Here is a 13,208-nt window from a genome sequence, read left to right as displayed (position 1 = left end):
GCAGCGTTGTTTTATGTATGTGCACCACCTGTGTAAAATCTCCCAGTCTATTAAATCGAACGCACCAATGTCCTTAGCAACCGCTCTGTTTTGGAGGTAAGCACGCATGCGCTCTCGTGTAGTGTCAGTGAAATCTCTGAACATAAGCTGTGTTTTCGAGCTGTACTGTGTTGTTGTAATTCAGCAAAATAACATGAAACACAACTAGTTTCTCTCGCTTTGATTTTAACTGGGGTATTTTGAAGCAAGCAGACAGACATTAATGTAGCGGTGCACGTTTCAAAGGCTAGCCTTTCACAAAAGCTTCGAGCTCTGAGGGGAGAGAAGCCAAGCAAGAGCATTGAGGGTCCAACATAGCAGAACAGTTCAGAAACAATTTGGAACAAGGAAAAAAAGCTATATTTATAAACAGAATAAGTTGTGTTTTAGACTGCCTATTGGTAGTGGATCTGATCTTCTTTGTGTGCTTGGGAGTTTCTGTGCTCGTTTTTGCAGCCATAACTGGTTCTGGATGACGGCTTCATAGCAGACAGCCGTTCTACCTTCTTCCCGGTACTGCGTACAGGCGCATAATCATTTAGTGGGACGCAGAACCAACCCTTACCGCCTCTCCTTCACCCGTGGGCCTAAGCAGGCCTAACTTACCTGAGCTCATACAACTCTTTTTAAGGGGAAAACCAATATATAGATATAACTCTACTATAATAAATACTAAGATAAAACATGTTATCCCATTTAGGACAGAATACTTACCTGAAACGTTAGCAGAGTATTAAAACCATTTTTAGTTTTGTGTTAGGTTTACAACCAGTTAAATTTTCTTCTTAAAAGCCAAAGCTAGGGCACAGCTGCTGAATTACGAATTTATCACAGGTAAAGATGTTTTCTTGCAGTCTTGCTGAACTTCTCTTCACAGATTTAGCTTGGGAGCCATCAGCCAGTTTGCCTGTGTTTCCTGGCATGTTTCCTGCATTACTGCACATTGCATACTGCTTATGTCATTATACCATTGGATGGTTTGTCTGGTACAAGCCTCCAAGTGCTCCTAACCTGCAGACCCTTGGTACACTTTGATGTAGAGATATAAAAATTTAAAAGCACCACTTGAAGGATTTTAAACAATCAGCCCCACTCCAGGTTTTTATCACATTTAACTCATTTTTAGCCCATCAGGACATACAAAAAGTAAATCTTGGGCCCCTAGTTTAAACTCTAAAGGTCTGGCTGAACCTTAAAGGTAGCTTTAAGGTTCAGCCAGACGTCTTATCTTCTGCTTCTGAAGGTCAGCGAGATGCTTCGAGCTCTTTCACTGAGAGTCAACGTGTACGTCTCACAGTGTTTTGAGGACGAACAACCTCCGTCTCCTGACTCCCACAACGAGGCCGTCCAGGTGGACCAGGCTCAGTCTCCAGAAATTCCACTGCAGATCCAGCACTTCCTGCACCACTCTTCAGGGCCTTCCCGGTGCTCCCTAAAGCTCTACCGTGGTTCCAAGTCTCCCGAGCTCCATCGTGAATTCAAGTCTCTCGAGCTCTTCAGTGGGTACAAATCTCCCAAGGTCCTCAGTGGGTTCAAGTTTCAACCTCTCAGTCAACCACCTGACAGGGTTCTTCGTGGGTTCTCCTGGTCCTCCACCCTCCATGGCCGACCTCCAAACCAGACTCCCAGAGGGTCCTCTATGATCCTCAGTGTGCCTCCAAGGTTCCTTCTCAGCCGCCGCCGCCAACCTCCAAGGTTCCAACGCCACTCCCACATCTAGTCGCCACCCTGGATTCTCTGTGGGTTTCTCATGCACCACCACCACAGCCAGCCTCCAGATCCTCATCTCTGCCATCACCAGCCCCCTAGATCCCTGCTCCTGCGTTGCCACCCCTTTAGACCCCTGCTTCTTTGTTGCCGGCCTCCTAGGTCCCTGCTCCTATGTTGCCGGCCTTATGGCCATCCACCTAAGCTCTGTGCCTTTTCGGGACGACCTTCCGGCAGTCTTCCTTTTTGGGTTTATGCTTCTTGCTGTCCCTCCGAGGAGTCCTCATTGTGGACAGTGGACTTTTTCTCACTGTCCTGTCCAAAGGTGGAAAATCCTAATTCACCTTTTATCTCCAGTATAAACCCATATCAGTAATTTTAGAACAATTAAAAGCAACTCTAAACAGGTTTTTAACCTTGATTTAAAAAAACTCAGGCATTCAGCATTTCTGCAGTTTTCTGGAAGTTTGTTCCAGATTAATGAGTTTTTCAAGATCCTGCTGGAACATTAATCCTTTAATCCTGGAAATATTCTAAAAATAAATTAATATTGCTGCATTATTATTCTGGCTGAACCAAGTTTCCATTAAAACATGAGATCGAGGTTTAGATTGAGAACAAAATCACTGATTAGAAAGGAGCTTGTAACTAAAACCTGTTAACAGGAAGAGATCTTCAGATTTCACAGTATCTTTATAAAAGCAGGTTTATGTGACACACAACATTTTCAATCAATCAATCAATTAGGATTGATTGTACTGGAATAATACACTTTATACTGATTTACCTTTTACTGCTCTGAATTAATGATTTTCTTTTGATTTTTTAAAATTGTTGTTGCTCAACTGAATCCATTTTTTGGCAGTTCGAAAACAATTTTTTTTATTAAACCAAAAAAGCAAAGGAACCTTTGTAATCTAATATGTGATAGAATTGATTTCAAGGTAAAAAAAAAAAGAGTTAATGACCAGATGTGTGTAAAATAAGGAATATATATATATTTTATTTATTACAATATATTTTCTATCAACACAGTAAATTGCAGTGCAGTTCACATCACGTGTTTTATAAAAGTTATATTTGCTTAAACTTAAAATTTAAAAAATCTTAAAACATAAAACATTAAGAAACCCTAAAGAAAAATGATAAAATAAAACATTAAATTGCCCATATTAACAAAATAAGGCTTTTGGGTTCTCTAAAAAGACACAGATTACCCTAAAATTACTTAAACCGAAACAATAAGCAAAAAAGAAAAGCAGATAAAAACAAAAGGTATCTTTTTCATCCCTTCTTAAATTAAATGTGTTGTCCCACTTTCTTTGCTCTATGCGATTAAACCAAAAATCAAATGAATCCTCTCGGCGGACAGAACGCATGAAGCCACTACAGTTTATGTGACTGACCAATTCATCTTTTGAGACAAAATCATGTTAACGTTTAGGCCAACTGGCTCCAACATTGCATACAGAGGATGTTATAGGTTAGTTATAGACTGTTCAGTCAGAAAATTAGCAGGAATTTGTTTAAAATGCCCTAAGAATAAACTGGTGAATGAGAAGTGAGTCAAGCAAACTGTAACAGCTTTATATATGCTCCAACTTGAAGGTTTTGTTAAACTGGTAGTTTGTCTTTATCACTGTTGGTTTTTCAACAATCTTGTCTGAGCTGGAGTTTAGATTTGTTCTGAAGGCATCAGCAGATCACTGATGAGCCAGGATCTCCTCTCCCTTCTCTATTTTAGCTATGATCTCTGCCTTTTCTTTCATTTTTATCAGAGCCTGAACTCGTTCCTTCCAGCCTGGTTTAGACTCCTGTTGCTCTCCTTTAATGAGCATGTCAATATATTCTGGAGTGGTAAGGGGATTTGGGTTCAGGGCTATTTCCTTCAGTCTGTTCAGACACTTTGCAGCCTCTGCGATCAGTTTCACCACATCATCCTGCATAGATTTATAATCAGACAGCAGGTTTTTAATCAGCTCCTCCAAAGTCACCTTCTGCCCGCAGGCCTTCTCGTATTTTTCTTTCAGCTCCTTCACTGTTCTTTTTTCATGAATTTCTAGATATTCCAATTTGAAGCTCTGGTTAGAATGCACATTCCAAAAACATTTCCCTGGACACACTGTACAGTAACCGTCCTGCCCCATTGCGTCACATCTTCTTTTACCATCATCATTAGGTATACCACAAGGATAGTGACAGGTAACATAACACTGCAGACAGTTGGTGATGTACTGTCCAGTGTGAGAAATATCAACTTGCTCAACTTTTTTCAAAGTGACGTGAAACTCAAAGTCCTCATTTTTCCTGATCTCTGCTTCGTGCTCTTGGAGTTTTTCATTGGTCTCCCTAATATCCTGCAGCTTGGCCAAGCCGAGTTTAACCTGCTTCTGCAGCTCCTCAGCTGTACTTTCCAGATGCTTTCTTTCTTTCAGGACCTCACTGGTCATTGTCAACCTTATGGTTCTGACGTGATTTAGACTAGCAAAGAAACCGGCCATGCTCTTTGTCCCCATGTTCCAAAACTCAAAAGTTTTCTCTTCGTTGAGCCGAATCATGCGTCTTATCACTGAGGATTTGTTGTCAGCAAACAGCACTGAGTTATTAAATCTGAAGTGAACTGGGAGACCATCATTACTTTTAGGACATGGGACACCAGACACTCTGATGGCTTCTAGAACTGGTTGCTGCTGCTCGTCTGCATACGTCACCAGGACCCTGATGTTTTCTGCTACATCTTTGCCAAAGATTGAGAGTGCTGAATCAAACACGTATGTTTGTGTTGATGTCAGTTCAGTTATATTGGCCTGAACTACAAAACACACGGCATCAATTTCACCGACACCTTCCTGATCAGCGAAGAGGCTACGCAGCTGTTCTGTGATGTCCTTGTCTCTGTCTATGCCTCCGGTGTCTCCAAAGCCTGGAGTGTCCACAATAGTCAGTGAGTAATTTACTCTGAAACCCTCCTGGTGGTAGAGTTTGTACACGGTGATTTCTGGTGTCTGATTGTGAACTTGTGATTTTGTTTGACTTTCGTCCACTAACTTAAACCGAAACGAGTCCTCCCATCTAACACCTAGAACGTAATTTATCATCGCATTAATGACAGTGGACTTCCCAGCACCTGTGGCTCCAAGAACCAGGATGTTTCGGTTACAGTTCATGGATTTCTCTCCAAAACTGAAACTTTTGCACCCTTTAATGCTGATTTGTTTTTCTTCCAGTGTAATTTTGTAAAGCGGGAGATGGCCTGTTTGTGATGTAAGCAGAGTGCTTTTTCCTTTAACGACTTCAGCCAGTCGTTTAGCTCCTGGCTTTGAATCAATGCAGGTCTGATTTAGTCCCACAGTGACTGACTGGTAAAAATCTGAAGTTAATATGAATAAATGTTTCAGTGGAAGGATGTTGAACCAATGTAACCAAAGTGTTACAGTAACAATGACCAACAGAGTTGTTGTCAGTGAACTTGACAAAATGAAGAATGCTGTGACAGTCAGTGTTAGCGCTCCTGATATCTTAGGATCATCTAATGCTGGGATGACTACATCTGAAACTCTCTTTCCTGCTGCGAGTAAATCTGTCAGAGTGATAATGTTCTTCCAGTGTAACAAAAGTACAACAACCACAACAAGGAGGAGAGTTGTTATCAGTAACAGGCACATCTTGATTGTCAGAGTTGATTCTTCTTTGGTGTCAGTCTGCCTGTAGTCGAACATAAGAAAACAGTCAAAAAAATGGCAAAACTAAAAAACAGTTTCTTCTTTATTTAATCGATCCTCAGGTGAGTCATACAGGTACAATAAAATAGTTTTTCTTAGACACTGACAAACTAACCATGTGATTATGGTCTTGCCTAATAAACATGTTAAAAGGTTTGAACCTAACTAAACTTTTTTACTGCCGATTGTATAAATTTCCTAATGTGGGCCCCTCCTTCAACCGCCACCTTAACGTGGTGGAGGTGTTTAAGTGCTCAAATGATCCTAGGTCCTATGTTTTTCGGGGTTTAAATGCCCTTGGTAGGGTCTCCCATAGCAAACAGACTCTGAAGAAGGGTCAGACAAAAAGCAGTTCAGAAGCTTTCATGAGGACTAGTACAATGAGACACGTGACTTTGCCCAGTACAGCGGAGCCAGGGCCCAACCCTGGAGCCAGGACTGGGGTCGGGATTTGTCAGCGAGTGCCTAATGGCCGGGTTAGTGATGCTGGGCCATCCCCCAGTGGGCCCACAAACTGCAGGGGGAACCATGAGGGACCGGTGCTAAGAGGACCAGGCAGCGGTCGACGGCGGAGACCTCAACAACCCCATGTCCGATGGTTAACCTGACTCTATGGACGTGGAATGTTACTTCGCTGGGGGGAAAGAGTCTGAGCTTGTGCGGGAGGTCGAGAGATATTGGCTAGATGCCGAGCTCACCTCCACACACAAGCTAGACTCTGGAACTCTTTGAGAGACGTTAGACTATCTTCTACTCTGGAGTGGCCGGTGGGGAGAGGCGGCGGAATTGAGTGGGTTTGTTTGTCGCTCGCCCGGCTTCGCCGCCTCATGTTGGGGTTTGCCTCAGTGGATGAGAGGGTCGCATCCCTGCGCCTTTGGGTCAGGGAGAGGTCTCTAAGTGTTGTTTTGGCCTACAGGCCGACCAGCAGTGCAGAGTACTCTTCTTTCTTACCATCCCTGTCGGAGGTGCTGGACAGTGCCCCTCTCAGGGTCTCTCTCATTCTGCTGGGGGACTTCAGTGTCCACGTGGGAAACAACAGTGACACCTGGAGGGGAGCGATTGGGAGAAATGGCCTCCCCATTCGTAACCCAAGCGGTGTTTAATTTTTTGGACTACTGTGCCACTCATGGATTGTCCATAATGAACATAATGTTCAAACATAAGTGTGTTCATCAGTGCTCGTGGTAGAAGGACACCCTAGGCAGGAGGTCGATGACTGACTTTGTAGTTGTATCTTCGGACCTAGTCAGGGTCTGCTGGGAACGTCTGGCAGAACCCTTGGCCAGGTAGGTATTCAACTCCCACCACCGGAAGAGCTTTGACCAGATTCTGGGGGAGGTTGGAGACATAAGAGTCCAAGTGGACTGTGTTCTCCTCCTCTATTGTCGATGCTGCCGCCCATGGCTGTGGCCGTAAGGTCTGCGGTGCCTGTCGTGCCCACAATCCCCAAATCCGGTGGTGGACACTGCCAGAAAGGGATGCTGTCAAGCTGAAGAAGGAGTCCTATCAGTTGTGGTTGGATTGTAGGACTCCTCAGGCAGTTAAAGGGTCCCTTGAGGCCAAGCATGCTGTGTCCCGGGTGGTGGTAGAGGAAAACACTTGGGAGGAGTTTGTTGAGGCCATGGAGAAAGACTACCAGTCGGCCTCAAAGCGATTCTGGCAATGCGTCCGGTACCTCAGGGGAGGGAAGCAGTGCTTTGCCAACACTGTGTACAGTGGGGGTGAAGAGCTGCTGACCTCTACGGGGGACATTACCAGGCAGTGGGAGTACTTTGAGGATCTCCTTAATCCTGCTGTCATATCTTCCCCTGGTGGAAGACGAGATTGGGGATTCAGAGTTGGACTCGTTCATAACCCAGGATAAAGTCACCAAGGTAGTTAAAAAGCTCATTGGTGGCAAGGCTTTGGTGGGTGGATGAGATCCACCCTCAGTACCTCAAGTCCCAGGATGTTGTGGGGCTGTCGTGGCTGGCACGCCTCTTTAACATTTCGTGGCGGTCAGGGACAGTGCCTCTGGACTGGCAGATTGGGGTGGTGGTCCCCCTTCACAAGAAGGGTGACCGGTGGGTGTGTTCTAACTATAGCGGGTTCACACTCCTCAGCCTCCCTGGGAAATCCTATGCCAGGGTGTTGGAGAGGAGACTCCGGCTGATAGCTTCAAGAGGAGCAGTGTGGTTTTCAGACCGGCTGTGAAACACTGGACCAGCTCTACAACCTCTGCAGTGTGCTCGAGGGTTCATGGGAATTTGCACAACTGGTCCACATGTGTTTTGTGGACCTGGAGTAGGCCTTTGACCGTGTCCCTCATGTGTCCCTGCTGGCACTAAGTCGAACCGAGGGTGGCTTGCCCTCTTCAGGTTGGAGGGAAGCTCCTGCCTCCAGTGGAGGAGTTTAAGTATCCCAGGATTTTGTTCACGAATAAGGGGAGAATAGGGCAGGAGATTGACAGAAGGATCGGTGCAGCTGCTGCAGTAATCAGGATGCTCTGCAATCCGTTAGGGTGAAGAGAGAGCTGAGCCGAAAGGCGAAGCTCTCGATTTACCAGTTAGTCCACGTTCCTACCCTCACTGGTCATGACTGAAAGAATAAGATCTCGGATACAAGAGGATGAAATGAGGTTCCTCCGCAGGGTGGCTGGGCACTCCCTTAGAGACGAGGTGAAGAGCTCGGCCATCCGTGAGGAGCTTGGAGTAGAGCTGCTGCTCCTCCACATTTAGAGAAGTCAGTAAAGATGGCTTGGGCATCTTTTTGGAATGCCTCCAGTACGCCTCCCCCAGGAGGCTTTCCAGGCACGTACCACTGGGAGGAGGCCCAGGGAATGGCCCAGGACACGCTGGAAGGACTCTGTGTCACGTCTGGCCTAGGAACGCCTTGGGCTCCCACCCGAGGAGCTGGAGGAAGTGTCTGGGGAGAGGAAAGAGTGGATGTCTCTGCTCAGTCTGCTGCCCCCGCCATTCGGTCCCGGATAAGCAGAAGACGACGAGTGTGAGTCTTAATGTGGGGTTTTGTTGTCACAGAATAAATGAACTCAGACTAAAGGTTTTATTTGGCTCAATGTGAAATTATGTTACTGTGATAAAAGGTGAATTTCTTTGGAAGCTCTTGTCACGTTAGGGTGCAAATGAAGACAAATTATACATACTCAGTAAATTAGAATATGAGCTGAAATGAGGCTTGTTTGTCACATTAAAAGTACCCTTGAACAGGTATTGAACATACTTTTCATTAAGACCTCATTTCTACATTAAATGATGTTTTATTGGTCTGATGTAATATACTGATCTTTAATGTGTTTTAATTAGCTGTGAGCAAAAATAATTAACAGAAATAAATATTTCAAAACATCAATCAGTGAGTAATTAATCTATATAACGTCTTTCACTCAGTGATGGAGTTACAGGAATAAATGAACTTCAATATTATTCTAATATACTGAATATGACTGTATGTCTAAGCTGACTTTATGACAGCTGATTTTGAAATGTCGAGTTTTGCTCAGTGGAACTAAATAGAAATTAAAGTCCTGTGAGATATATTTTTAGTTTTCAGCAGGTTAATGCCAGTCATGCAGATATTTGGTCTTTACTGCAGCAAGTAACTCACCTGCAGAATAACCAATGCTAATGATTAATTCTTTTTTAAAGTGAGTCTGTTGAGTTAAAGATGAATCAGAACAAACCTTGCTTGGGATTTGGAAACACAACTTGCAGATCCAAATGATCTCAAATTGTTGATTGGACTTCCAGTCAGGGTCTGACTAATTCCTGAGAAACAAGAACAAACACAGAACCAGTTTATGTCTTATTGTTCTGCTGTGAGGGTACATCATGTAAAGATATTTCTAAATGAAATCAGGAAATTGTAAAAATAGAAAATATCAGACACATAAAGTCCAACAGTTAAGGCTTTACTTGCTTTCTATAAGAGGAATGAATGTTAAATTTAGTTTGATCCTTGTGAGCTTCATGTTCAACCACAGCATCACTTTGCCAACAGCTGATTTATGCATTTAAAAAAGAAATTCTTTTATTCAGACACATTTTTTTTTTTTTTACAAAGAAACAAACATACAATATATGTCCTTGTAACAAAATAAAACAAAAAGTCTGAAAAGGGTATATAGGCAGAAGCAAAAAGCTTATAAAGCGAATTGCATAGAAATTGCATAGAATAAAATAAAGTGGTGCAAACCTTTGTTGAGTCTTCTCCACTCCTTGTGGTTCAGGTTCTGCAGGATGCTGAGGTTTGATAAACTGCACATTTCACAAAAACATGGGAAAATTAGTCACAGTGAGGATGAGATTTGTTTAATGAAATAAGATTAGCCAAGCAAACGTAGTGACACCTCCCCTAAATCAGGGGCGTTTAACTCCAGTCCTCAAGAACTGATGTTCTGCTACTTTTAGATGTGTCCCTTGTCCAACACACCTGAAGCAACTGGCTAAATGACCTCCTCAGCATGTAGTCAGGTTCTACAGAGCCCTGCTAATGGCCCAATCAACTGACTAAGCTGTGCCATGTCCTACATCATGTTGAAGAAACCAATTCATCATTGTCACTTACCTCCAACTATTCTTCAGAGAACATGAGGATGAGCTCTACGATCTTTTACAGTTGCTCCTTTTTATATACAAAGACTCGCCAACACACACCTAGTTCTACTCAGAATGAAACAAAAATCATTACACCTTTTCTGGCTCTCATCCAACTTTGTAAAGAAATATGTGAGATCCGTTTTTCCCCAAGCAAGTGAAACCTTCGTATACTTCCTTTAGAGAGAGCATCACAAAGCATCCAGTGTGAATAATTTTTAGTAGAAACCTCCTGAGACTCTGCAGTGTAGGGCTCAGAAGAGTTGGAGGTATTTTTAGTGTTGTCAGTGCAATAAAATATCTTTTAAACAGGGTTAAGAATAAAACTTATGCTGGATTAACTCTAGGAGGCTAAATTGATGGATGTTTTTGTACCTTAAAGTAGTGACTGGCTCCAAAGTTTGGTTGAGGAAACTGGATTAAGGTGTGTAGGTATTTTGGACTTTATGCATATTGTTTGTTTTCATTAATAGTATCACTGTAAACTTTAACAGATATAGTAATGTCCTCTGAAGTCTTTAGTCATTCAGTTGATTCTGGTTCAGGAGAAATTAACAGTTTAATATAAATAAATCCACCAGAACAATCCTGATCTACATTTAAATCTCTGACTTTCTATGAAAACTCTAGTAAGTGGTTCAGCAGCTGTACCAGGAAGAACACATCTTTACATAGCAATACTTTAAATTCTCAACACTGGTCTGTTTGGTACCTCTGATTAACATTTTGAAAATAACTTCCTCAACTTGCTACATTCTCATTCTACTCTCCAATTTTGCATTATTTGCTGTTATTTCAGCTTTTAACTTTATGTTATCTCTTTTATTTTCTTCCTAGAAGCTACACCTGGCCTGACTCTGTGTCTTCCTGTGACACCTCCCTGGAGGAAGGCATCGTCCAAGTTTCTGCTGGCAACAACTTAATGCTCACCTTCTATGATACACTTGGACCTGTCTTCAGTGTTTAAACCTATTCTTCTCCTAGACATGGCTACTGACTGAGCTTTACTGTGACTAACTGTATGTGCTCATTTTCAAACTCTAAACTTGAAAACTGGCTTAGAGTTTATCTGTCTTTCTTACCTAGATGAAGCCACTAAAGGAGCTACATTCTTTAACATTTTACTTTTCCTTCCATAGAAAGTACTCCTGGATCAGTGCTTCTCTGTTCACTTTGTGTCTCTGCTCTGTACGACGTGTGTTGTGAATTGACCCTATATAAATAAAACTGAATTAAATTGAACTTTTTAATGAAAACCAACTTTCATTTTGAGTTAAATAAAAATAATTAAAAGGTTTTATGAGAAATGTTCAACCTGCCATTTGTCCAGTCAGCAGAAAATAAAACTAAATGTAATAATAGTTATGATTGAGTGACCATTAATGTTTAGATCGTTTCAGTTCATTTATAAAGCACCAATTCACAATAAATGTCATCTCAGCGCACTTTAAGGACACACAGATTTAATTTATGTTCAGAAATATGAAGTCAGATCAAACCAGTTATTCTGACATTTTAATCCCAGTCATAACACAAAGCAATCAAATTCAGTTTATTAATCTAATCTGTGAAATGTTTTCTATTGAAGCCCCTCCAGATGCACTCAGTCAATGACTTGGCAGCAATCTCTCTTCCTGAGGAAGTATGTTGCCTATAATTCAATTGTTTTTTAAATTCACTATGATACTTTCACGTTTTTCTTTCTGTGTGAGCTCCAGTGAGTAGGTTTTTTACAATCATTAATGTATTAATACAAAATAACACATGTAATAAATAAATATGTATAACAGGTTGAGCTCTTACGCTTTCTATGCTGATAAACTCAATAACTCCTTTGGGTTCTTTGTTTTCTGCACAGTGTTCTCCACCAGATTCAATACAGAACGTTCTTCCTTCACTGTCAGGCTTGTGCCAAAGAAACACGGTGAACTGCCTTTGTGACCATTTCTCAGTTTCTTTAACCCAGAGCTGACAGTAAACATCTGGATGAGGATAAATTTATTAATTAAAATGATCCCATCGACAATTTCAAATAACTGTGTTGCACCAGGAAATGTCTGTTTACTTAGAAATGAAGAAGAGCTGGTGCCAGAGTTTTCTTTATGGTATGTGACTCAGTGAGATTAGGATTAACAAACATTTGCAGCTCCTGAAATAGTTTCAATTTTGCTGTTCTATGTTTGCGGGATTTATTTTTTCAAAACTTCCTTAACTTATTTTGTATTTGTTTTGTTTCCTCCTGTTGTATTTGTTGCAATCAACACTTATGATGGTACAGGTCACTTGTCTTCAGGAACATTGGTTTTAAATATATATTAACTATTACTACAAATATTACCTTCTAACGTTGGATCTTTTAGTAACCCCATATACCTGAGTACTGGAAAGAATTTAAAACTACTTTTACCACTGCTGCTTAGGCCTACATAATAAACACTTGATCCAAACTTGTGCTGTTCAGAGGAGCTGGGGTTAATAAAAGATCCAATTGATTAATTGTTCATCCTGTCCTAATGCATGCAGCGTTGTTTTATGTATGTGCACCACCTGTGTAAAATCTCCCAGCCTATTAAATCGAACGCACCAATGTCCTTAGCAACCGTTCTGTTTTGGAGGTAAGCACGCATGCGCTCTCGTGTAGTGTCAGTGAAATCTCTGAACATAAGCTGTGTTTTCGAGCTGTACTGTGTTGTAGTAATTCAGCAAAATAACATGAAACACAACTAGTTCAATTCAATTCAATTCAATTCAAAGATACTTTATTGATCCCCGAGGGGATCAATAAAGTTACTCTCCCTTTGATTTTAACTGGGGTATTTTGAAGTGTGGCAACACTAGGATACGAGTCTGATTCTCCGCCCCTCAAAGCAGAGTAACCAGCGGATTCAATTCAATTCAGTTTATTTATATAGCACCAATTCACAACACATGTTGTCTCAAGGCACTTCACAACAGTCAGGTTCATACATTCCAATTAATCCTAACCATTGAACAGTTCAGTCAGATTCAGTTATTTATTCAAATTGGATAAAAAGTGTTTCTGTCTAAGGAAACCCAGCAGATTGCATCCAGTCAGTGACTTGCTGCATTCACTCCTCCTGGATGAGCATGTAGAGACAGTGGACAGTCACTGGCGTTGACTTTGCAG

At 41.8% G+C, this 13,208-nt stretch overlaps 1 protein-coding gene and 1 long non-coding RNA gene across 2 annotated transcripts; both read right to left on the bottom strand.

Moving 5' to 3' along the window:
- Positions 1-3,449: 3,449 nt before the first annotated feature.
- On the bottom strand, positions 3,450-5,079 carry LOC124870143. The gene has a single exon (XM_047368668.1). It carries the CDS (start codon positions 4,911-4,913, stop codon positions 3,450-3,452), a length of 1,464 nt encoding a protein of 487 aa, XP_047224624.1. The 5' UTR covers positions 4,914-5,079.
- A 6-nt stretch (positions 5,080-5,085) lies between these two features.
- On the bottom strand, positions 5,086-11,246 carry LOC124869745. The gene is made up of 4 exons (XR_007038654.1): positions 10,032-11,246; positions 9,660-9,721; positions 9,148-9,232; positions 5,086-5,451 (listed from the first exon to the last, which is right to left on the bottom strand). It is a non-coding gene; the product is annotated as an uncharacterized LOC124869745 (long non-coding RNA).
- Positions 11,247-13,208: the final 1,962 nt, after the last annotated feature.

The sequence above is a fragment of the Girardinichthys multiradiatus genome, chromosome 6 (genome assembly GCF_021462225.1).
Source record: "Girardinichthys multiradiatus isolate DD_20200921_A chromosome 6, DD_fGirMul_XY1, whole genome shotgun sequence".
NCBI lineage: Eukaryota > Metazoa > Chordata > Actinopteri > Cyprinodontiformes > Goodeidae > Girardinichthys > Girardinichthys multiradiatus.
This window is presented reverse-complemented; position numbering and strand designations above follow the sequence as displayed.